Source organism: Equus caballus, chromosome 24 (assembly GCF_041296265.1).
Source record: "Equus caballus isolate H_3958 breed thoroughbred chromosome 24, TB-T2T, whole genome shotgun sequence".
Classification (NCBI taxonomy): domain Eukaryota; kingdom Metazoa; phylum Chordata; class Mammalia; order Perissodactyla; family Equidae; genus Equus; species Equus caballus.
This window is the reverse complement of record NC_091707.1, coordinates 13,417,437-13,440,535: the sequence shown is the minus strand read 5'-3', so window position 1 is coordinate 13,440,535 and position 23,099 is coordinate 13,417,437. Positions and strand designations below refer to the sequence as shown.

Here is a 23,099-nt window from a genome sequence, read left to right as displayed (position 1 = left end):
AGCACTGAGGGGTTACTACAGAAAATTTTGTCTGCTTGTTGCTATTCACATTCCTGTGCTGAGCCTATGTTTTCATAAGCTTCTCACGGAGATGCTGAACAGCTCTGTTTCAGGGTAACACAGAGTCAGAGGTCATGGATACCAGCAACTGATTTGTCTATTTTCTTCTGTCTTTCTCCATGACTATATCTACTGTCTCATCTTGCTTTACAAGCAAAACCTGGAAAACCTACCACAGCAATTGTTTTTGGGTTTTTCTACCAATAGTACAGAAAATATGGCTGTTGTTTTTGGTGCTGAAACTCAATTTTGTGGAGTAAATTTCAACCTGAATTTGAAGTTTGTTTAAAATAGTTAAACGTAGAATAAGCTGATGCCCTGGCACTTCCACTCCTAGATATTTACCCCGTAAAATCGAACACAGGTATGCAACCAACAATTTGTCTAGGAATATTCACATCAGCCCTGTGCATAATAGTCCAAGATGCAAGGTCCACCAACTGATGAAGGCAGAAACAAAAATGGGTACATCCATGCAACGGGACATGAATCAGCCATGAAAAGAAGTGAACTGCTGATGTGTGTATAATCTTTAAAAACATTATGCTAGTGAAAGAAGGCAGACACAAAAGTGGAAATCTTTATGTTTCTATTGATACGAAAAGTCCAGAAAAGGCAGATCAATAGATAGAATGTCCCTTCCTGGTTGCCAGAGGTTGGGCATAGGGTGAAATGGGGAGCGACTGTTTAATTTGTACGGGGTTTCCTTTAGGATGATGAAATCTTCTGGTATAGACAGCAGTGATGATCGCACAGCACTGGGAATGTCCTAAACCCCACTGAATTGTGGGTGATTCACCTTTTCACAGTGAATTTTACGTGATGTGAATTTTACCTTAATTTAAGAAAAGAATACAGAGTTCATTATCTCCCACAACAGAGTGTCAAGAGCCCCTGTGGCTCAAGGATGAAAGGGCTCTATCAACAACCTCATGACTACTCCAGGAGTGGTAGATTTTCATTTTCTCTCATAGTGAGAGTGTTCTGTCCATTGTCACAAGACTATTCTATTCTTGGCCCCAAATGTCTAAAGACAGTGAGAGAAAATATGCCCTGTCATACCCCTTTTCACTATACAGGCCTTTCCTTCCAGAAGCCCCAAAGGAAGTTTCTGCGTCAGGGTTGCAATCCAGCCCATGACTAAGCTACACTTTGAGCAGTGACAGGATTGCACTCAATTCCTTCCCCACTGTTCTCAGGTGAGAGGAAAAGGCCATGTCGCCTGAGTCCATGAGATGGGAAACACCCAAACCGAACTTAGGTTCTAGCAAGGAGAAAGCCATCAGTACTCAAATAACTCCCGTTCTAGGATTTAATTTTCTTATTAATAGACTTTACTTTTTAGAATAGTTTTAAATTTACAGAAAAATTCAGCATGGGGCTGGCCCAGTGGCATAGTGTTTAAGTTCGTATGTTCCACGTTGGTGGCCCAGGTGTCCCAGGCTCGATCCCGGGTGCAGACCTATGTACCACTGATGAAGCCATGCTGTGGTGGTGTCCCACATACAAAATATAGGAAGATTGGCACAGATGTTAGCTCAGCAGCAGTCTTCCTCAAGCAAAAAGAGGAAGATTAGCAATACATATTAGCCCAGGGCCAATCTTCCCCACCAAAAAAAATATATATATTCAGCAGACAGCGCAAGTTCCAATATCCCCCCTCATACCTAAGTTCACGCACACTTTCCCTTGTTATCAATATCTTGCATTTGTGAGATACATTGGTTATATTTGATGAGTCAACATTGATACAATATTATAAAGTAAACAGCTTATATTAGGGTTCACTTTGTGTGTTTTATCTTTATTGGGCTTTGATGAATGTATAAGGACATCTATCCACTGATGCAGTATCATACAGCATAATTTCTCTGCTCTAAAAATCCTCTGTGCTCCTATTCATTCCTCCCTCCCTCTGCCTAAGTCCCGGTAACTATTGAAGTTTTTACCATCTCCTTGGTTTTGCCTTTTCCAAAATGGCACATAATTGGAATCATACAGTATGCAGCCTTTTCCAATTGGCTTCTTTTACTAAGAAATATGCATTTAAGATTCCTCCATTTTTTTTTCGTGGCTTGATAGTTCACTTCGTTTTCATTGCTGAATAATATCCCATTGTTTGAATAGACAACGGTTTGTTTATCCATTTACTTCTTGAAGGGCATCTTGTTTATTTGCTAGCTTTTCCAATAATGAATAAAGCTGATATAAACATTCATCTGTAGGTTTTGTGTGGATATAAGTTTTCAATTCATTCAAGTATATACCAAGGAGTGAAATTGCTGGATCTTAGGGCAAGAATGTCTAGCTTTGTCAGACACTTCCAAACTCTCCTCCAAAGTGGCTGCACTGTCTTGCATTCCCAACAGCAATGGATGAAAGTTCCTGTTGCTCCATGTCCTCCTCAGCATTTGCAGTTGTCAGTGTTCTGGGTTTTGGCCATTTTAATAGGCATGTACTGGTATCTGATTGTTATTTTTAATTTGCATTTCCCTGATGGCAAGGATGTTGAGCATTTTCTGTGTGCCAATTTGCCATCTGTGTATGAAAGGGCTGAAACAGAATGGACTGCAGGAAAAGAGATGGCTGGGATGACAGGAAGGTGGAGGCAGAGATGATCTTCAGGGCTAACTAGGCACTGACTATGTCCTCTGTCAGATAAATTGTGGTCTACCTAACATTGAGTTTTGAGTGAAAACTCCATAGTATCTGGTTGTGCACACATATATCGTATTGAGGATTGAGTTTTTATATATATTTTTACGGAAAGATGCCGTAAGCCCTATGTATAAACAGGTTGCTGTACAGCAGGTGATGACGGTGTCAGAGATGATGAGAGTCTATCTTGAGTGGATGGTGTCTGCCACGCAAGCGGCATGTGTTGCCTAGCACCAGAGGCAGAAACCCAAACGCTTCTGCCACTGTGTCTTAGTATTGGAGTCTCCAAGGAAAACACAACGCAGCCAAGCACCGGGTGGAACAATGCTTTACTCACATAGAGGAGACAGAACAAGATCGGCTTCAGTGGTAGGCATTGGTCCCCCATGGCCAGCGGGTTCCTCCTGGCAGCTGAAGCAGGGCAGTTGGCCTGCACACACCCCTCTCATGCCATAGAGGAAAGAACCTGATCCCCTCTGCAGGGGACAAGTATAGCAGTGGAGTTGGCCAGCTGCCATATGACGCCCAAGCTTAAGCAGAACGAAGGAGAACACATTGAGCCTGGAATGGGAAAAGATAGTCCCACAAGAGGGGACAAGTCCAGCACAGGCTGTGCAGACTCCTTAGCTCTTGGTGAAGAAGTGTTCCCCGCCCAAGACTCCTTCCTAAGTGGCCCAGTGGGGGTCCACAGACCACAGGTGCTGGATTGCTTCTCCCAGCAGTGTCACTGGCAGCCAATGCCTCTCCCATTATGCATTTTCATTTTGCATGTGCCACCAGAGAGGGCCCTGAGAGGAGCTACATCTCTTTTACCTCTTGGAGGACAATTCATTCCTGAGAAGTTTCTGTATTCCTGGCTACATTGGGTTCATAATCTAATCTTTTTTATATTTGTGTATGTAGCATGCGCAGTATCCCCTCTCTAATGTTCAGTTCACTTGCAACACTGCAGGTGCTTACTATTATATTTCTATTTTAGAGCCGAAGATTCTGAGGTCAGAAGAGATTACATAACATGTACGAAGTGATTACGTTTACTAAGTGCTGAAGCCATGTTACCAGGTCAGACAAGCTTCCTTCAGAGCTGATCTTTTTAAACTCTAATGACTTCTTGTAGAAAAGAGAAGAGTGAATGCAGATGCTTTCTCAAGATCATTGATTGCAGGAGTTCTTTGAAAAGAAAACAAAAAGCAACACCTTTGTGTTAGGAAGAAGCCTTACAGTTCTCCTTTATCCGGTGTTTCATCTTAATTTTCACACGGAACACCTCATTTCACCAAATCTATGTGGGTTTTCCCCCACACCAAGCAATTCTGTGGACACCAGCTGGGCGTTCTACAATTTAACCTAATTCTGACACTCTGTAGCTGGAGATAGCATCAGATCCCACTGGTTGAGGGCTCAGTCCCATGACACCGCCCCCTACTTCAGATGCCAATGGCAAGCAGTAGGTCCCCAGGTTACCCACATTTTCTGTCCAATTTAGCTTCAAATCAGAGGTTACCACGACTTCCTCCTCAGGTTCGATTAATTTTCTAGAGCAGCTCAAAGAACTCAGGGAAACATTTATATATGTTTACCAGTTTATTGAAGGATATGATAAATGATACAGATGCACAGCCTAATGAAGAGACACACAGGGTGAGGTTGGGGAGGGTCCTGAGCATGAGAGCATTTGTCCCTATGGAGTCGGGATGGATCACCCCCACTGTAGGCAGATGCATTCACCAACCTGGAGGCACCCCAAAGCCCATAGTATTGGGATTTCATGGAGGCTCCTTCACATAAGCATGACCAATTATTAACTCTACTTCCAGCCCCTCCTCTCTCTCTCTAGAGAAGTTGGAGGAGAAAGGAGGCATGGAAATCCCAAGCTTCTAATCACAGCTTGGTCTTTCTGGTGTCCAGCCTGCATCCAAAAGCCACACAGGAGCCCACCCAGAGTCACCTAGTTAGAACAAAAGAAGCTTCTATTGCTCTTGGCACTTAGGAATTTACCAGTGTTCCAGGAGTCCTGTGTCAGGAACTGTGGCCAGAGACCTATCTATATTTCCTATTAGCTCACAACATTTTTTCCATTTCACATTACTGTCTCCAGATACTGACTGTCGATACAGCATATGTTTGCACCCTTCTCTGCTGTATTAAGCCTGGGTGGGCTTGACTGCTCCCAGAGGCCGCAGACGGGGAAGCGTCCGTAATCTGTAACGCCTGTTCATGAGTATCCGACTACAAATACTATTCTCCTCAGGCATATGCAGACATGGATAAACTGCGGCCAGAGGCTCAAAATCTGGAAAGAATGTGCTATTAGAAGTTGAATCCCTACATAGGATAGAGGGGGGATGAATTTTCCCTCTATTCTTCTAGGTTCTTCTGGCTGTTCTAAGAGTTAAATTGACATAAGACAGAAAAAAGGAGAAAAAGAAAACAAAGTTTAATAACATGTATGCATGGGAGAAACCTAGGAAAACTGAGTAACTCACCAAAATGGCTGAAGCCACCACCTTAATTACCAACTCAAGCTGAAGACACAGCGGATGTTGGCAGTGGGGTTTTGGGACTTCCAGGGGCAATTCACATGGAGATGGAAAAGTAAATGTTTGGTAAATAAGTGTTGCTGTACCTGGCAGAGACTTTGGAGACAGAGAGGACTGTGATCCACTGGGCCTCTCTGGGTTCCTCGCTGTCTGTCACACCTCGTTCATATCACACTGTAGTTTCCATGGTGAGAGCTCCCTCCTGGAACAGGCCTTCCATCCAGAATTCTTTTAGGCAGTTATGGGGAAGGTCAAAGTCTTTTGCTCTTAAAATGGATCAAGCCAAAGAGACACATTTTGGGGTAGCAAATTCTGCTCCCCTACAGTAGTTACATTCATGAGGAACTTGAGCAAATGGGAAATGTAAAGTTCTCCTCAAAGGAGGCCCACATTTTAGTTATCAGCATTATTACATATTTAAGTACATAATGCATCCATAGCACAACCGTTCAAAAGGTAGAAGAGGTCAGTAAACTTTCCTTCCAAGTGCTCAGATACACAGTAGTTCCCTTCAGAGAGAACAGCGCTTTAATTTTGGTGTGTATCCTTGCAGAGAAGTTACTTTCATATAAAAATAGGCAGATGCTGAAAATACACACACCTACCTATATACGTATATAAATATATAGGTACATACTATGTTAATATGCAATCTCAAATACATATATGCATTTCTAAGTATTTATTTTTTTGTTCACACACATGTGGTTCCAAATCAGTACATTAGACGTGTCATCATTTCCCACAGCTTCAAGTTAGGTCACAGTATGTGTGGCTGCACCCTGGGTTAAATAACCCGTGTTCTTCTAACACACATTAAGGATTTTCCTGTATTCTTACAAGCAGCGCTCCAATTATTAAACCTGCATAAACTACAGTTTTCATCTATGTAGGCTTACATGTAAGTTAAATTTTCAAAAGTGTATTTTCTGTGTGCATTTTCACTTGTGATGAATTTTCACTTGTGTGTCTTTTCACTTGAAAAATTTCTCATGGTGACTGTACCATTTCACGTTTTCACAGCAATGTGTGAGTGTCTGTTTCCCCAGCCCACAGTTTCTACTCTGACTCTCCATTCTTCTTGTGCTGATGCTCTACCTTCTTCTCACCTCAAATAATCATTCAAAGAGATCTTTTCCCTCTGTCTCAAGGCTCAGTGAGGATTCCACACTTGTCACTTTAGCCACATCTGTACTACAAATAGGAGAACACTGCAATATTATTCCTTTTGTAGGTTCAGCAAAATAAAATCTCATTCACACCCATATTTCTAAGATTAATTAGGGTATTGCAATCTCTGACAATAGATAAAAACTAGGCAGAGAACGTGATCCAGTACCTCTATAAAGAGTTTAATTGTTTTGAAAAAATGTTATGTTGTGTAGACATTGAAAGTTCATGGAATAGGAGTAAACATGAGCTGGGAACTGTGATATAATAAGAAATATATATATTGATGTCTGCCCCTGGTTCTGACCCAGAGCTCCTAAAACCCTTGTAAAAACCTAAGTGGTGAGAGCACTAGGAGCATCTTTTGTCCCAACAGGTGACTCTGGTGGGCCCCTGGATGACTCCAGGATGGGGATTGGTTACCAGAAAGACCAAGTCATGATTAGAAGTTTGGAATTTTGAGCACCATCTTCATCCCCGAGAGAGGGGAGAGAGGCTAGAAGTGGAATTAATAATTGATCATGCCCACGAGAGAAAGCCTCCAGAAAACCCCAACAGTACAGGGTTTGGGGAGTTTCTGGGTGAACATGTGGAGGTGCTGGGAGAGTAGCTTGCCTGGAGAGTGCGTGGATCTCTGTGCCCGTTCCCCATACCTTGCCCTAGGCATCTCTTCCGTCTGCTTGTTTCAGAGTTATATTCTTCTATGATAAACTGGCAATCTTTAAAGTAAAACATTTCTCTGAGTTCTTTGAGCTGCTGCAGCAAATTAAATTGAACCCAAGGAGGAGGTTGTGGGGACCTCTGATCTATAGCCTGTGGGTCAGAAGTGCAAGTGACAACTGGGGCTTGGGATTGGCATCTGAAGTTGGAGGGTAACAGTCTGGTAGGACTGAACCCTCAACCTGTGGAATCTGATGCTGTCTCCAGGTAAAAAGTGTCAGAAGATGGTTGAATTGACTTGCATTGTAGGACAGCCAGCTGCTCCAGGGTCCTGGCTCCAGGAACCTCAAAAAGGAACAGAGAAGGAAGTGATATGAAATACCTGTTCTTTAATAATTCTATTATAAAAATTAATAATATTATCTGAGGAAATGTGAAAATCACATAAGCCAGGAAAGGAGAGACAAATCACCATAAGATGTTTGTACAATAAAAAGCAATGTGAACATTTGTTTGTGTGTTACAGAATTTTGCGTGTGTGTGTGCATTTTAAAGTATTATAACTTAATATACAATTATAACCCAGTTTCAGCAACCACTATTCTAACAAAATAATTTCCCCATACAAAAAAATAAACACAAACATTTTAATGGCTACAAAATTATATTGAGGGTGTTTCATTACTCACTTAACCATCTCAATCTTTGGGAAATTTAGTTGTTTTCTATAATATGCAATTATAAACGATGCTGGTATTAACACATATTCATACTAAAACATTCTTCTGTATATTTTTTATTTTCTTATGCTAGACCTATAAGAGAGCATGAACTGAGAAAAATTTTAATTGCTCCTAATTTATATTTCCACCACCACTACATAAAATTTCTTACGTCAACAGTGTTACCATAACGGATTAGTATTTCTTTAAATAATAATTTTGGAAAGGGAGTCTTGGAATGCAATCACAAAGGTAACCATTGCAGGACAGGAAGTCTGAGTTTCCTTCCTATATAGATTTTAAGAACTCTGCCTAAAGTCAAAGAGAATCCAGATCTTCTCTTATTTTACAAGAATTTTATTTTTTCTTTTTTACCCCTTTTGCAAAATAAAGATCCAACATCAAATCATGGAGCCATTGGCCTCCCCAAAGATATTCACAGATCGCTGCATCTTTTGTCTCTCTTTTCTGGGAGGGATACATAAGATCAGCCTGTGTTAAACAACTTGATCACGAATATCATGTTGAGCTGATTTAATTACTCCTTCCTTGAGACTCAAGTGCCACAAGGACTGCTGGATTTGGAAAAAATGACCCGAGACCAAAAGGGCATATTGGGTAGGTTCCAGAACTTTTTAAAAATCTCTACTGCAGTGGGATGAATAAGACAACAGACAGAAACTTTATTAAGCTGAATTTCAGGGTTTCTCAGCCTAGGCTTCCATTATAGGGATAACGTCCTGAGCAGAGAAATTTTTCTGTTGATCCTAGATCACTTAGAAGAACTATTACTTATTTTTGGAGTGCCAGAACTGATATGTTGACATCGGACATTGGAAGCAGGAAGAGTTAACAGTGGATCTCTGTGGAGTGTGCTGAGGAAATCCTTGTCTTGCCATGTCTCCTCGATGGGCACAAGAAGGTTCATGGGTATAAGGGAGCTCCATTTTCCTGTGAACATGTCCTTGCCTCATTGAAATACAGGAATTTCCTATAATTCAAAGGATGGAATGTATCTTCAAGAAAGTTCTGAATGAGAATCAAAGCAAACAATGCCTTATTTTGATAAAAAAAATAATAATAACAAAAAACACTGAAGCAGTTATGCAGGTGTTATATCCCTCTGGTGTGTTGGGTTCTCTGCCCTGCTCTGAAGAGGAGAGCCCTTGCTACGACCTCACACAGCATTCCCTTCTGTATGCCTGTGACATCTTCTATGTGTTTACTCCTGGAACACAAGGAGAGATCTCCAACTCAGTGACATCACGTGGGCCATCTGGCCACCGAGGGCTCTGACAGTCTTCATTGATGATCATGACCTCATAATGCATGGCACAGAACAATCTTCTCCACTTTGCCAAGTTTGAATGTCCTCCACGAATACAGTGTTTACAGAATGAGTTACGTCCTTATATGTTACAGTAGCTGGGACGGTTTTCCTTCCAACTTCTGGGATTGGAGGGAAAGAAAGGACAACTTTGGGAGTCAGCGAAGCCATAGAGACAAACAAAGGCTGTTCACATTGTATGAAATAATCAGATCTATTCTTTCTTTCAAAATTAGTCTGTTGAGTGTTGAAGTCATTCTTTCCAACGTTTTGTCACTTGCAGAAATTCTTGTATGAATTCATTACAGGAGAAACTGGGTTTCTTCTGACTTTCTTATTATAATCAGAAACAGTGAGATGAAAGTGCTTAATAAGAGTACTCCAGGGCAAGAGGGGTCCCTCTCTGAAGGGTCCTGTAGATGTGGATTTCCTACATAAACTAAGTAGAATGATGGGATTTCATCTTTAGTTTGAGAAGAGGTCTTTTCATTAAACATTGTTCTTGAAAACAAGAGGGCAAGATGTTGGCAGTAGCTGGGATAATGAAACTATTTTTGAAATAAGCAGAACTTCAAACTGAGGAAACCTAGGGGATTGTTCCAGTGGCAATGAGGAAAGTGGGAACTGGAGAGACTACGACACCAGCTTGGGGTAACAGGAACCTCACAGCTCCAAATGGTGATCTGTCAGCATGAAGGAGGGTTAAGTGGTCTGAATCCTCAGAATATGAAGGAAAGGGCAAAAAGAAGACACCACAAGTCAATTCAGACCTAGGAAGAGACCCAGAGGCTTCACTTTGGGATCTTCCACAGTTAATAAACCTGTGTTCTTTCACAATTGTGAAAGGAGGCTCGCCTCCCCCAACAGTCACATTCAATTTCTATTATTAAGTTGACAAAATTAAGAAGTTTCTTCTTTCTCCTCCAAAGCATAATGATAAATAAATACTAGATTTGTGGAGGCAGGATTCCTGTTTTGAGACCTACAGAAAAAAGAGCCTGAGTGAATTGCAGCTCTGTGAAAATAATCTTTGAAAGTGTCCAGTTAAGCTTATTTTAAGTACTGAGGCAATCAGATTGTAACCTACGGACTCAGAGGTCAGTGTGAGCTGGTCATTGACTTGAAATACATTTACAAAGAACAGTTACACTTGTCCTGGAAAACAGTGTTTGTGCTTTCACTTTTTTAGAATCTGAATTTGGAGAAGAACCTGATTGACCAAAAATATAACTTTAAGAACTTGATGAATAGAGAAATTTCTTTCCTTTCACCTTCCTTTCTTCTATTTCATTTTCCTGGTGAAATATACAAACACAAAAATCGATACATATAGATGGTTATTAAATAAACAACTGTGTGACATCAATCCAGGTCAAGAAATAGAGTACTACTACCACCAGTAGGTCTCCTGCATGCCCCCTACTGTTGCTAGACTCCTCTTGCCCCCAGGGTATCGAATATACATATTAGTATAATAACCCTCCCCTGCCTTTCTCTATACTTTTATCATATATATTTCTATGCCAAAAACATAGTCTGATTTTTGCCTGTTTTTTTCCCTTGTGTAATTAGGGTAATGTATATATACTGTTGCATCTGATTTCTTTCATTCAATATTAAGTATTTAAGATTCATACTCAGTGTTGTGAGTTAATCCTATTAATACATCATTTTGTTTATTCCTTCTATTGTTAATGGAAGTCTGGATTGTGTTCATTTATGGCAGTTACAAATGATGCTTCTGAGACGATTCTTCTGTGTGCGTATATATATATATATACACACACACACACACACACATATATATGGATTCCCATGGATTTACTTATGGTATTAAGCAGGCATCATAGAGTAACCATATCTTCAGCTTTACTGGGGATATTGTCATTTTTTTCCTTCAAAGTCAACAAACCAATTGATAGTCCCACACTGTAATTCCCATATCTTCACATTCTGGCTGACACTTAATACTGTCCAAATTTTAATTTGAGGCTTCTGGTGGGTGTGTGGTGATGATTGTGGAGTAAATTTACTCAGCCTTTTCTTTTCTGTAATTTTGTCCCAGGTCAATATTTGTATGTGGGGGGCAGGGTAGAAGGGAGCCCAGGATTCCTACATCATCCTATGTGAAAATGTTTGTGGGGCACTGATATCATTTATTTCTTTTACTTTACTTGGTATTTCAAGTGCACTGTCCAGTAGTGTGGCCAGGACACAGAGTCATTTCTCAAGGACCCCACGGAGTGTAAATATTAGACTCTACATATTAGGTCTTCTTGTTTTCCTTTGAAATAGCTTCTTTTGTCCATCTGATAAAACAACCTTGAGTACTCTTTTTAAAAACAATAATTAAGATATAATTGACATATTAGTTTCAGGTGTACAACATAGTGATTCAATATCTGTATATTTTGTGAAATGGTCACCACAATAAGTCTAGTTAACATCCATCACTGTACATAATTACATAGTTTTTTCTTCCGATGAGAAATTGTAAGATCTACTCTCTTAGCCGCTTTCAAATATGCAATATAGTGTTATTAACTACAGTTAATATAAATATAAATATAGTCAACAAGTACATAACATCCCCAAGACATTTATAGCTGGAAGTTTGTTATTCAACCCTCTTCACCTCTTTCACCCCCCATCCCCACCCCCCCACATCAATTACTCTTGAAGGAGCATAAAATCCTCATACTGACTAATCACGGGTCCTTCCAAATTATTTGTCGGCTCCCACCCAGATCTTGCGTTGAAAATCTCAAAGAGAGAGTTTAGGTTTTCTTTCCTTCTCACTGCTTGACCTGACCAAAATGTCATGCATAGCTACTGGCCTATTGCTATACACAGGAGAGTCACGTGAGGAATAGACAAAACTGGAGGAAAAAAAACATCGATAATTTATGATTACATTGTCATCAAAAGCATGGAATTCACCAATGATGCCTAGGAAGAAACTGGGATCATTTATGGAATAGTGTAAAGAGAATATAGGAGATGTCTCAGCTGAAGAGAAAGAAGCTACAAAAAATAATTATGAAAAAAGATGGAGCAATAAAACGCATCAGGAGATTCAGGAGCATAAACAGAGTTAAGGGGAAAAAATGACCCATAGTTTCTTAGTTACTCCTTATGGAGAGCAGGATCAATTCCCAAAAGGTCAAGTAACTGTGATTCTGATGTATTTGATGATAATGTTTATTACTAATGATAATTTGTATTTTCAATTATCATCATGTAATGCTGATAATTTGCACATATAATTTATATTTCTATAGTTATTGCTACTCTCCTCTTAGACTAGTGACCATTATTTTGAGCGACAAAAACACAGTGCCTTGAGATTATCTGCCTGTTCATTATATGTGTTAAGTTATTGAATTTTTGTATTGCATCAATTTTTATTTCATTAATTGATTGCCATTTAGATGATTCGGATGTTTACACATAATTATCAAGTCAAATCTCAGTATTTATTTAGCATTTCTCTCTCCAGTTATGGTTGGAAAATCTGTCCCTAACTTAATATTACAAAAACATATGCAGGCGTAACTCTGGATCGCTTTTACATTTAATTATTCATTCCATTTTGACTATTACAGCTTAGCCTAAAGAATTAAGTAAATATGTATTACTTCACTCCTACACACCGTTTAAACGCAGCTAACAGACACTGAATAAACAAGCCCATCCCCGGCGGGATCAGGAGTTACTTGCCCCATATGCTGTCCCCAGGCTGCAGCCGCCTGAGGGGACTCGCCCGGGGCCCCGCCCTCAGAGCTCACACCCGCCGAGCGCTCTCGCCCCGGGGCCGCCCCGCCGACCCTCCCGCGCGGCTCTGAGCGCACAGGCCGGACGCTCGGAGCCGGCGCCGGGCCGCCCTGCTCGGCCTCCTGGACGCAGCGGCGCCTCTGGACCGAGCACGCGCACCCGCGGCCTCCGCGCAGGCTCCGTGCCCGCGCACGCGCCCTCGCGTCGCGCTCCTGGCTGAGAGACCTGCGCTCGGGCCGGGCTCCGGGCGGTTCTCGAGCTGCGGTTCCACCGGGACTTCCGCGCTTCGGCGGCCTTTCTGACGAGCCGCCGCGCCCAGAGATGTTCAAGTTGGAGCGACACTTCCCAGAGGGCAGCGGTCACGCCAGATCTTTGGCTTCCATTCCGTTTTCGCGCGGTTCTCCCTTTTTGCAAGGTGAATTGAGCTCATTTGTGGATGTATTAGCACAGGATGCGGGAATCCTGTGAAGCGAGTCAATTCGGAGCGCGACGTGAACCAGGAGGGGTGGCGGCGGAAGCGCTCACAGCGTGGAGGCCGGTAGTAGGGACGCCAGTCCTCACGGGACTCTCGGGCCTGAACGGCAGAGGACGGTGTGTGTGGGGACAGACGGGCAGCGTGTGGCGGGGTGTGTGTGTGAGAGACGCGAGTGAGCGGTGGGATGCGCCTCCGTGCCGTGGGTGTGGCTGCGAGGCTGTGACAGGTGCGTGGCTGTGCTGGGGTGACGGGGATTTGGTGCATGTCCTTCCCCTGTGCGGGTGTGATGGCTGTGGCTCTGTGGTGTCACTGTCTGGTGGCTCTGGGTTCCCTGGCGCTTCCTCCTCTTCTCTCCTCACAGCTGCTTGGCTGCCAGAGGGAAGTGGGATATTGAGCCCTAAAGGACGATTTCCAGCCAGGGGGCACTGAGCTTAGTTTGGGAAATCCTGGAAAGTTCTCTACTTGGGAGCTCTGAGGGGCAGCTACTGTCTCAGAGCCTCGGGGTTCCCAGAGCTCTGACCCCAGGAACGTGCTGTAAACCTATTCCCGTGGTCCAGGCTCTGTCCTCCTTTCCATCTGTTTATGTGTATGAGCCGGGCGGGTGTGGACCTGGAGAGTGTCGTGTAAGGAAGTCATTCTGTGCCCCAAGAAAAGCCTGGTGCCTCGTGACTTCCTCCTCAGTCCTGCCATCCCCAAAAGAAGAACGTTGATGAGGGGAAAGAATTGTTTTACATGCAAAAATCAACGTTGAGGATGGTTGATTTTCTTTCATAAAATCATTGACTTTAAATTATTGATATAAGAAAAATTTAACAAAATTTTGCAATAATATCTGATTTTTAGTTGTCTTCCCAAAATCATTTCCAAATACTGATTGAAATAGAAGAAAGTAAGGAATCATTTTATTTACCCATGTCTTTTTTGTTGCTTCAGAGCACTGAGAGTCTTACTGATGTTCTCACTTTATGAGACGCTTGATCACGTCAGCTTCTTTGGGCAGGTTGTGATTCACAAATGTCTCTTTGTTTCTGCTGCATTTCGGTGGGAGGGAAATTTCCTCCTCTTCTTTTCTAGAAACTCTTGATTTATGAATTAAAAATGCATTCTCAAGTAAAAGTCCTGATTCCCCCCCCCCCCTTTTGTGAGCATTATCACAGCAGGGCTGATAAGCACAATATTACTCTAAAAAGGAAAATTGTTTCTTTTATAATACCCAGTTAGTAGACATGCAACGTTCTTCAATAAAAATAGCTAACATACTTATATGGGATTACAACATATTATTAAGTTTTTATGTAGATTATATTTCTCCAAGATATTCATGCTTAGTAAGGGATCTTCATACTCTTGGTTTTACTGATGAAAAACTCAAGACACTAAAATGTCATGGACTCTAGAAAATCTGAGAACAGAATCTATGTCTTAAGTTTCAACTGGATACCATTCCCCAGTTAAGTGTGTATTTTACACTTGGACCAGTATCATCCTGATTAATAATGCTGTACATGCCATCATCTAGCAGGACCAAATTAATTAACCTGTTCCTTGTTAGATTTTTGTGTTTCTAGTTTTGGCTGTCAAAAACTACGTATTGAACATACTCGTACATGCATTTCTTTATCTCAATATTTTCTTAAGAAATGTCTAGAACTAGAATTGGGGTCAAATAATCAGATTTTTAGTAAGTGCTTATGATATGCCAGAGCATGCCATCTTAGTATTTGGGGTGATAAAAAGACTCAAATGACATAGTGGATCTTTTATGTTCCTCTGGTAAGTAAGGTAAACCCTGAATAGGAATAAATGCATCGAAGGCCACTAGGGAGATTCAGATAATGTGACTGGTGTTTGATAAGGCAGTGATGACATTCTGACTGCAGCTACCACTGTTGGGTTGTGATCAAACTATGATGACCTATGAGAGCACCGAGACGGTAAGGAATTTGTGTTGTAAATTTTTACGTTACTTTTTAAGTTGAGATATATACATGGTCATAAAATTCCATTTCTTTTTTTTTGGTGAGGAAGATTGGCCCTGGGCTAACACCTGTGGCCAATCTTCCTCTTTTGCTTGGCCCCGAGCTAACATCTGTGCCCATCTTCCTCTATTGTGTATGTGGGGTGCCACCACAGCATGGCTTGATGAGTGGTGTAGGTCCATGCCTGGGATCCAAACCTGTGAACCCGGGCCACCAAAGCAAAGTGTGCTGAACTTGACCACTACGCCACTGCGCCAGCCCCAAATTCACCTTGTAAAAACGTACTCAAAAGAAAACGTTTTACTATATTCACAAGGTTGTACAAATCAGTACCACTATCTAATTGCAAAACATTTTATCACCTTAGTAAGAAACCCTGTCTTTGTTAGCTGTCACTTCCTATCCCTCATCCTCCCATACTCTGGAGACCACTAACCCGTGTTCTGTCTCCATGGATTTGCTGACTCTTGAAATTCAGTCTACATAGAACCATGCAATATGTGTCCTTTTATGTCTAGCTCCTCTCACTTAGCATGAGGTTTTCAAAGTTCTTCCATGTGGTAGATAAGCACATTATTCTTTTACTTTATTTTGGAAAGTTTACATGGCATTACATGTGCCATTTTAACCACTTTTCAGTGTACAGTTCTGTGACAGTAAGTACATTCACATTGTTGTGCGACCATCAGCACCATCCACTTCCAGGACTTACTCATCTTCGACTGAAACTCTGTGTCATTAAACACTAACTCCCCATTCCCCTCTCCTCCCAGCCCTGGCAACCATGTTATCCTTTCTGTCTCTGTGAATTTGACTTTTCTAGGACCCTGATAGTAGAGCAATCGTGCAAAATTTATACTTTCATGACGAGCTCACTTTACTTAGCACAGTGTCTTCAAGTTCATCCACGTGCATTCGGTATCAAAATAGCCTTATTTTTCTGGCTGCGTAATATTCCCTTATATCCATAAATGTCATTTTCTTCATCCATCTGTTGCTGGACATTTGGGTTGCTCCCACTTTTTGGCTGTGACAAATGAGGACATTTTTGTACTAGTTTTTTTGTGAATGCATATTTCCATTCTCTTGGGTATATACCTAAGGGCAGAAGTTCTGGGTCACATGGTAACTCCTACGTTACCTTTTTTATTCTGATGATGATGGTTGCTGAGTGAGACTGATGGGATAAGATAATTGAGCAGCTTTCTGGAGGACGTGACTAACAGGGTGGGAAAGGGTTCCATACAGAAAACTTGCAAAAGGATGTAGCCCCGAGACCAGCAACAATACATGTTACCTATACTCAGGGACTTGACCATCTGTCTAGACGGTCATCCAACAATGAGCATGCCTATAAACCTGAGAGGAGATTGTGTCACTGGTAACTGAAGGAAACAAAAACCATTTAGTAAAACAACTCAAACTTAGTACATTCCTCCAAGACCTACTAAACTCTGTTTACAAGAATGTACTTTCCACATTTTAGAAAACAGCTTCCACTTAATACACAACAAATGTTCACATGCATAGATATTTTAAGAAATGGCCATTGAATCAGCAAGTTAAGGTAAACTGAAATAAACAAAACCCCCATCAGGCGCAAAAGATAAGCACTGTCAATATGTGAATATACAACGTTCTAGACCTTTTTCTCTCTATTGAAGTCTGATGATTTTTCAGTCGTTTGATATTGAGATACACATATGTTCTTCAAATGGTATCATATTGTACCTACACTTTTATAACCTGATTTTTCTACTGACAGTATTTCTGGAATGTTTTCCGTGTTCACGATATTTTTCCTGACTTCACGTTTATTACATGAATATGTCATAATGTGTTTAATCACAGTCAGTTTCTCTGGAATTGGGATATTGAATACTTCCTGACCAGTTCTATGTCTTTTCTAACCTGTTCAACCTCACCTGACCCAAAGGCCATGAGGTAAGGTGTGGTTGGATGGTGTGGCTCCTTTTCAGTTCTGGAAGATGTGAATGGATGGAGGAGGACCTGTTCAGGGCAGGGCTGAGCAGCCTAGTCTCAGGTGCAGAGCAGCTTCCCCAAAGTGGAGGACAGGCCAGAAAAATGTCTGCTGAAGTATTTGGGTTTCCTTGGGATTAGGGGAAGATTTTGGGTTTATCTACAATCCTTCTAATCTTTTCATATGTTGTGTTTGTACAGTTAGAGGTATTATGCAAAATGGAATGGAAGAGCCAAATGTTACTTCCTTTCATGGTAACCCTAAATTATGCTTGCTCTCATGGTCTCTTTTTCCTTTCCCAGCTCTGGATTCTCTTTGTTCTTTCCCAGTAGAGGAATCCCAAGGAGGACTGATCAGTTTTGGCAGGTGCAGAACTATGGTATGTGTAAGTTAGTGTTTCCTTCTCGTTGAAATAGTGAGACGTAAATGTTTTCATTAATTGCTCTGAAGCATCCTACCCAAAAGAACCCCATTTGATTATGTGCTTCCCAGTTCCTCCCATTCCAGTGAACTGAACAATGGTTCCAAATAACCTAGTCCTCCTTATGTGGCCGAGTCTCTTCCAGCCAGTGTTTATGCATTCACTGACCAGATTATTCTCTCCTATGTGCTCAGCTTAGTAATATTAAGAGCTATAATGGAGGAATGAAGAAATTAAGTCCTGTCAAGAAATGATTTGAGCTTCCCATGTCAGGGCTGTAGTTGCATGAGAGATGGAGATCCCATTTGGTCAAGCAGGGAAAGACTGACATTCTCACAGACATGAGTTTTCTAGATACATCTGATAAAGCCCAGCAATGAGTGGTCTCGGGAGGCTGGGATCCAATGCTCTGTGAGGTTTTTAGAATTGAATAGCAATATGAATTGGGGCTTGTAATATATGGATCATGGTTCTTGGTAAGGAATTTCTGAATGATACGTAGAATGAATATTTTATTATTGACTAGTATGTGCTGAAATTTAATGACCTTGGTATAATTCTGCATTATCATACATCGAGTATTCTCTAAATCAGGAACTGCAAAAGTGCTCAGTGAGGGATTGTTAATGGCCATGAAAAGAGAATAAAAACATAAGCTGTTGAAGTTATCAGAGATGAAGAACAGAAAAGACCTTAGATATGTTGTCCAACCTTGTGTATAGAAACCTAGTTCTGGAGATGATTACATCTATTATAACTGCAAGTTTGAGTGCTATGCAGCCATTCAAAATATTTGTTGAAATAAGAAAACTATGTGGCATAGGATTTAACATAAAGAACTTGAGGATTGAAGACATCCCTTAGTTTATCAAACCCTCTTATTTTTCTATCCCTTGTGACAATGTCTTTATTTCATTTTGAGTGTTTAGCCCATTTACATTTAATGTAATTATTGATACAGTTAGATTAAGGTCATCCATTTTATTATTTTCTGTCTTTTCCATCTGGCTTTTGTTCCCATATTTCTCTATTTTGTCTTCTTGGGTTAATTAAGTATTTATTTAAAATTCCATGTTAATTTGCTTCTTTGCTATACTTTGTGATCAGTTTTAGTGGTCACTGTCTCTATTATAATATATATTCTTAACTATTCAGAATCTACTTAGAGTTAATATTGAACTCTTACTCATCAAGTGTAAGAACCTTGCAATTTATAGCCCCATCTTCTATATTTCAGCTATCGTATATATTACATCTATCTTTATATAAATCTATGATATCATGTTTTTAATAACATCTGTATTGATATAGTACACAGCACATCTTTAAAGTATACACTTGGATTCATTTTTTAAAAATTTTGATATAATAGACATATAACATTATATTAGTTTCAGGTGTACAACATAATAATTCAGTGTTTGTATATACTGAGAACTGATCACACTACGTCTAATAAATATCCATCGCCACATATACTTACAAATGGATTAGTTTTGAAATGTGTATACATCCATGAAACCATGACTACAATCAAGATAATGAACAAATCCATCACCCACAATGCTTTTGTAATCCCTCCCACCTCCCAGCCTCCTCCCCCTCTGCCTCCAGGCAACCACTGATCTGCTTTCTGTGACCAGAAATTATTTTGCAATTTCTAGAAGTGTATATAAATGTAATCAAACAGTATGTTTTCTTTTTTGTCTTGTTTCTTCCACTCAGCATAATTACTTTGAGATTCATCCATGTTGTTTCATGTATCAGTTCAATCCAATATATAGCAGAGTAGTATTCCATTATATGAATATATTATAATTTATTTGTCCTTTCTCCTGTCAGCAGACATTTGAGTTGTTCCAGTTCGGGGCTATTATGAATAAAGCTGCTATAAACATTTCTGTGAGAGTATCTGAATGGGTCTAAGTTTTTATTTATCTTAGGTAAATACCTAGGTGTAAAATTGCTAGGAAGTAAGGTAGTTGTATGTTTGACTTTAGGAGGAATTGACAAGCTGTTTTCCAATTTTTAAAACTGTTTTATATTCCCACTATTAATTTATGACTGCTCCATTGACTCCACATCTTTATCATCCTTCTTATTATCAGTCTTTTGGATGTTAGCCATTCCCTCTAAACCCTTTTTTTAGGTGAATGTCACAAGTTTTGACATGTTCTATCTTCATTATTATTCAGTTCAACATATTTTAAGTTCCATTTGAAATTTCTTCTTTGACTCATGGGTTATATAAATATGTATTGCCTAATTTCCAAACATTTCCCAGATATTTCTGTTACTGATTTTAATAATTCCATTTTGGTCTAAGAATACACTCTGTGTGATTGGATATTTTTAATTTATGAGACTAGAGTTTTGTTGCCCAACATATGGTCTAACCTGGTGACTATTCCATATGGACTTAAAAGAACAGGTATTCTGTTGTTGGGTGGAGTTTTCTATAATTGATAATTAAGTCTATTTGATAGTGTTTTCTTCTTTGCTATTACTGATTTGCTATCTATTTACTGAGAGAAGGGTGTTGAACCATCTTTACCATTTTATTTTTTTCCTATTACTTTTCACTTCTGTTTTTTTCCTATGTTTTGAAGCTATTATTATGTACATTCACTCTTGTGAATGTGGGCTTGAGGAACTGGATACTTTTTGATTATGAAATGGCTTTCTGACCCTGTTAATATTCCTTGTTCTGAAGTCTCCTTTGTCTGGTATTATCACAGCCACTACAGCTTTCTTTGGATTAGTGTTTCCATAATATTCTCTCATCTATCCTTTTACTTTTGACCTATTTATCTTACATATATATATATATATATATATATATACACACACACACACACACACACACACACACGTATATATTTAAAATGTATATATTGTGTAAATGTGTGTGTGTATATATATATATATATATATATATATATATATATATATATATAAAAATGTGTAGTATCCTCCTTTCTTTCCTAAATCCAGCCTGACAATCTCTAAATGTAATCATTAGACAATTTACAATTGATGTAATTATCTATATCAGCAGTTCTAAAACTTTAACATGTATAAGAGTCACCTGGAGAGCTTATTAAGCCATACTTTTCTGGACCCATCACCAGTATGTTTGGTGGAGCCCATGAATCTGCAATGCTATCAAGTTCATAGCTCATTCTAATGCTGGTCCAGTAACCACATATCTATGCATTTATGTCTCTATGTACCACTGGTGCCTTTTTTCCTTTCTGCCTATCTGCTGCTTGTTTCCTTTTCCCACTTTCTTGCCTTTTCTTAAATTGAATTTTTTTTCTTTTGTATTTCCACTTTGGCTTATCAGATATACCCTTTATTTTATTTTTTGAGATTATTCTATGGTTTCCAGTATTTACCCCAGTCCATCCTCAAATATCGTTATACTACCTAGCATATAAGGTAAGAATGTTAAACAGTATATTTACTTTTTGCCTGCCTATCCTCTGGATTATTTTCATCATAAGCTCACTTCTGCCTATAATGTACATCATAGAATGCATCATCATTATTTTTGCTTTATGCATTTAGTCCTTTTTTAAAGAAATTTTAAAAATTCTTTCTTCCATCACTTCCCCTCCAAAATTCTTACACCTGGCAGACACAAACTAAGGAGATCTCTCAGAGCTTCTTTTTATCTATCAATTTAAACCAAGGGGTAACAGAATTTGATTGGAATACAGCCACACCCATTCATTTATATATTGTCAATGGCTGCTTTCCAGCTACAACAGCAGAGCTGAGTAACTACAAAAATATTTATCTGGCCCTTTAGGAAAAAAATTGCTGATCCTCAGTTAATAGCAGTAGAGGAATTCCTGAATGAATGTCACTCAGGGGGATGCACTGCGGTGGTGCTCGAGGCTCTCTGCCCTGGGCTTCTTCCCTCCCCCTTGGCTTTCACTCATCAAGTGGACACAAGTAGAGATCAGCGTTTGGTCTTCCTAAATATACGTTAGTGACAAGGTAGCTGGCATATTTAGGGGATTAAGAATTCCTTAATAACCAGACACCGAATACCAGACAGCTGAGGAGGACAGTGCAATAAAACCGCATATAACAATGAATAAAACCGCATATAACACTTGAGGCAGAATATAACATGCTTGGCCATGGCATATTATTCTCTTGAAAAACTGCTCAGTTTTTCTTGTGACTATTTTATTCAGAATTTTTGTACAAATATTCAAAATTGATATTAATACTGATTTCATATATTAATATTCAAAATTAAGAATTTAATAGTCTTAATTTGTTGTTATTGCCATTACATGTTCATTAAAAGTTAGAGGGGCAGGCCTGGTGGTTAAGCTTGTATGCTCCACTTTTGTGGCCCAGAATTCACAGGTTCAGATCCTGGGTACAGACCTATGCACTGCTCATCACAACATGCTGTGGTGGGCATCCCACATACAAAATAGAGGAGGATTGGCACAGATATTCGCTCAGCGACAAACTTCCTCAAGCAGAAAGAGGAAGATTGGCAACAGATGTGACCTCAAGGCCAATCTTCCTCACCAAAAAATAAAAAATCTGGATTCAACTTGATTGCAAACCCATATGGCTCTGTTTTTTTTATTTCATTTCCTTTCTTGCGATTTTAATATTAGGGTGTTAACCACTTTCCCAAATTCATCTGACAGACTAGTGTTTCTATTTCTACTTTCTTTGAAGCAAACAGATTACCTGGGTACCAGCACCAGCCCAATTCCCTTGAGCACTTCCCATCCTGGTAGTACCGCTGGGTCCCACATTAAAGGAGCATCTCTAAATGAGCCCCTCACTGAAGATCAAGTATCATATGTTCTTGGCCAATACTATGCTGGAGCTCAGGGCCCTTCTACAAGAGTATAAAATGCCATGTGGCTGCTTAGCCGTGTTTGGATACTTACCAGCAACCTTAACAATAGTGTAGATTCTTTAATGTGTGAAGGTATTAGGGCAGGGTGAGAAATATCCACTAATAGTTTTATTTGTTTAATGTACCATGCCTAAAGTTATAATTTGCCAAATAATTGTCATTTCATTAAACTATGAACATTTCTCCAGATTTGCACTGTCAGATACAATAGCCACTAGCTACTTGTGGCTATTTAAATTTAATTGATTAAAATTAAATAAAATTAAAAATTGAATCCTTCACGGTACTAGCCATAACCAAGTGTTCACTAGCCATGTGTACTGGACTTTACAGATAAAGAATTTTTCTATTATCATAAAACTTTCTATTAGATAGGAATATTCTGAATACCTACACTTTACTCATATAAATAAAGAGAATTTTATGGATTTA

General features: G+C 39.8%; 1 protein-coding gene across 1 annotated transcript in view; it reads left to right on the top strand.

The window, feature by feature from the left end:
- The window catches only part of LOC111770273 (uncharacterized), a 49,557-nt gene that overhangs the window by 5,800 nt on the left and 20,658 nt on the right, over positions 1-23,099 (top strand). The window contains exons 4-5 of the mRNA XM_070249157.1: positions 12,919-13,326; positions 17,649-17,725. Coding sequence (XP_070105258.1) covers positions 12,919-13,326; positions 17,649-17,725 — 485 coding nt within the window. The remainder of the gene's footprint in view (positions 1-12,918; positions 13,327-17,648; positions 17,726-23,099) is intronic.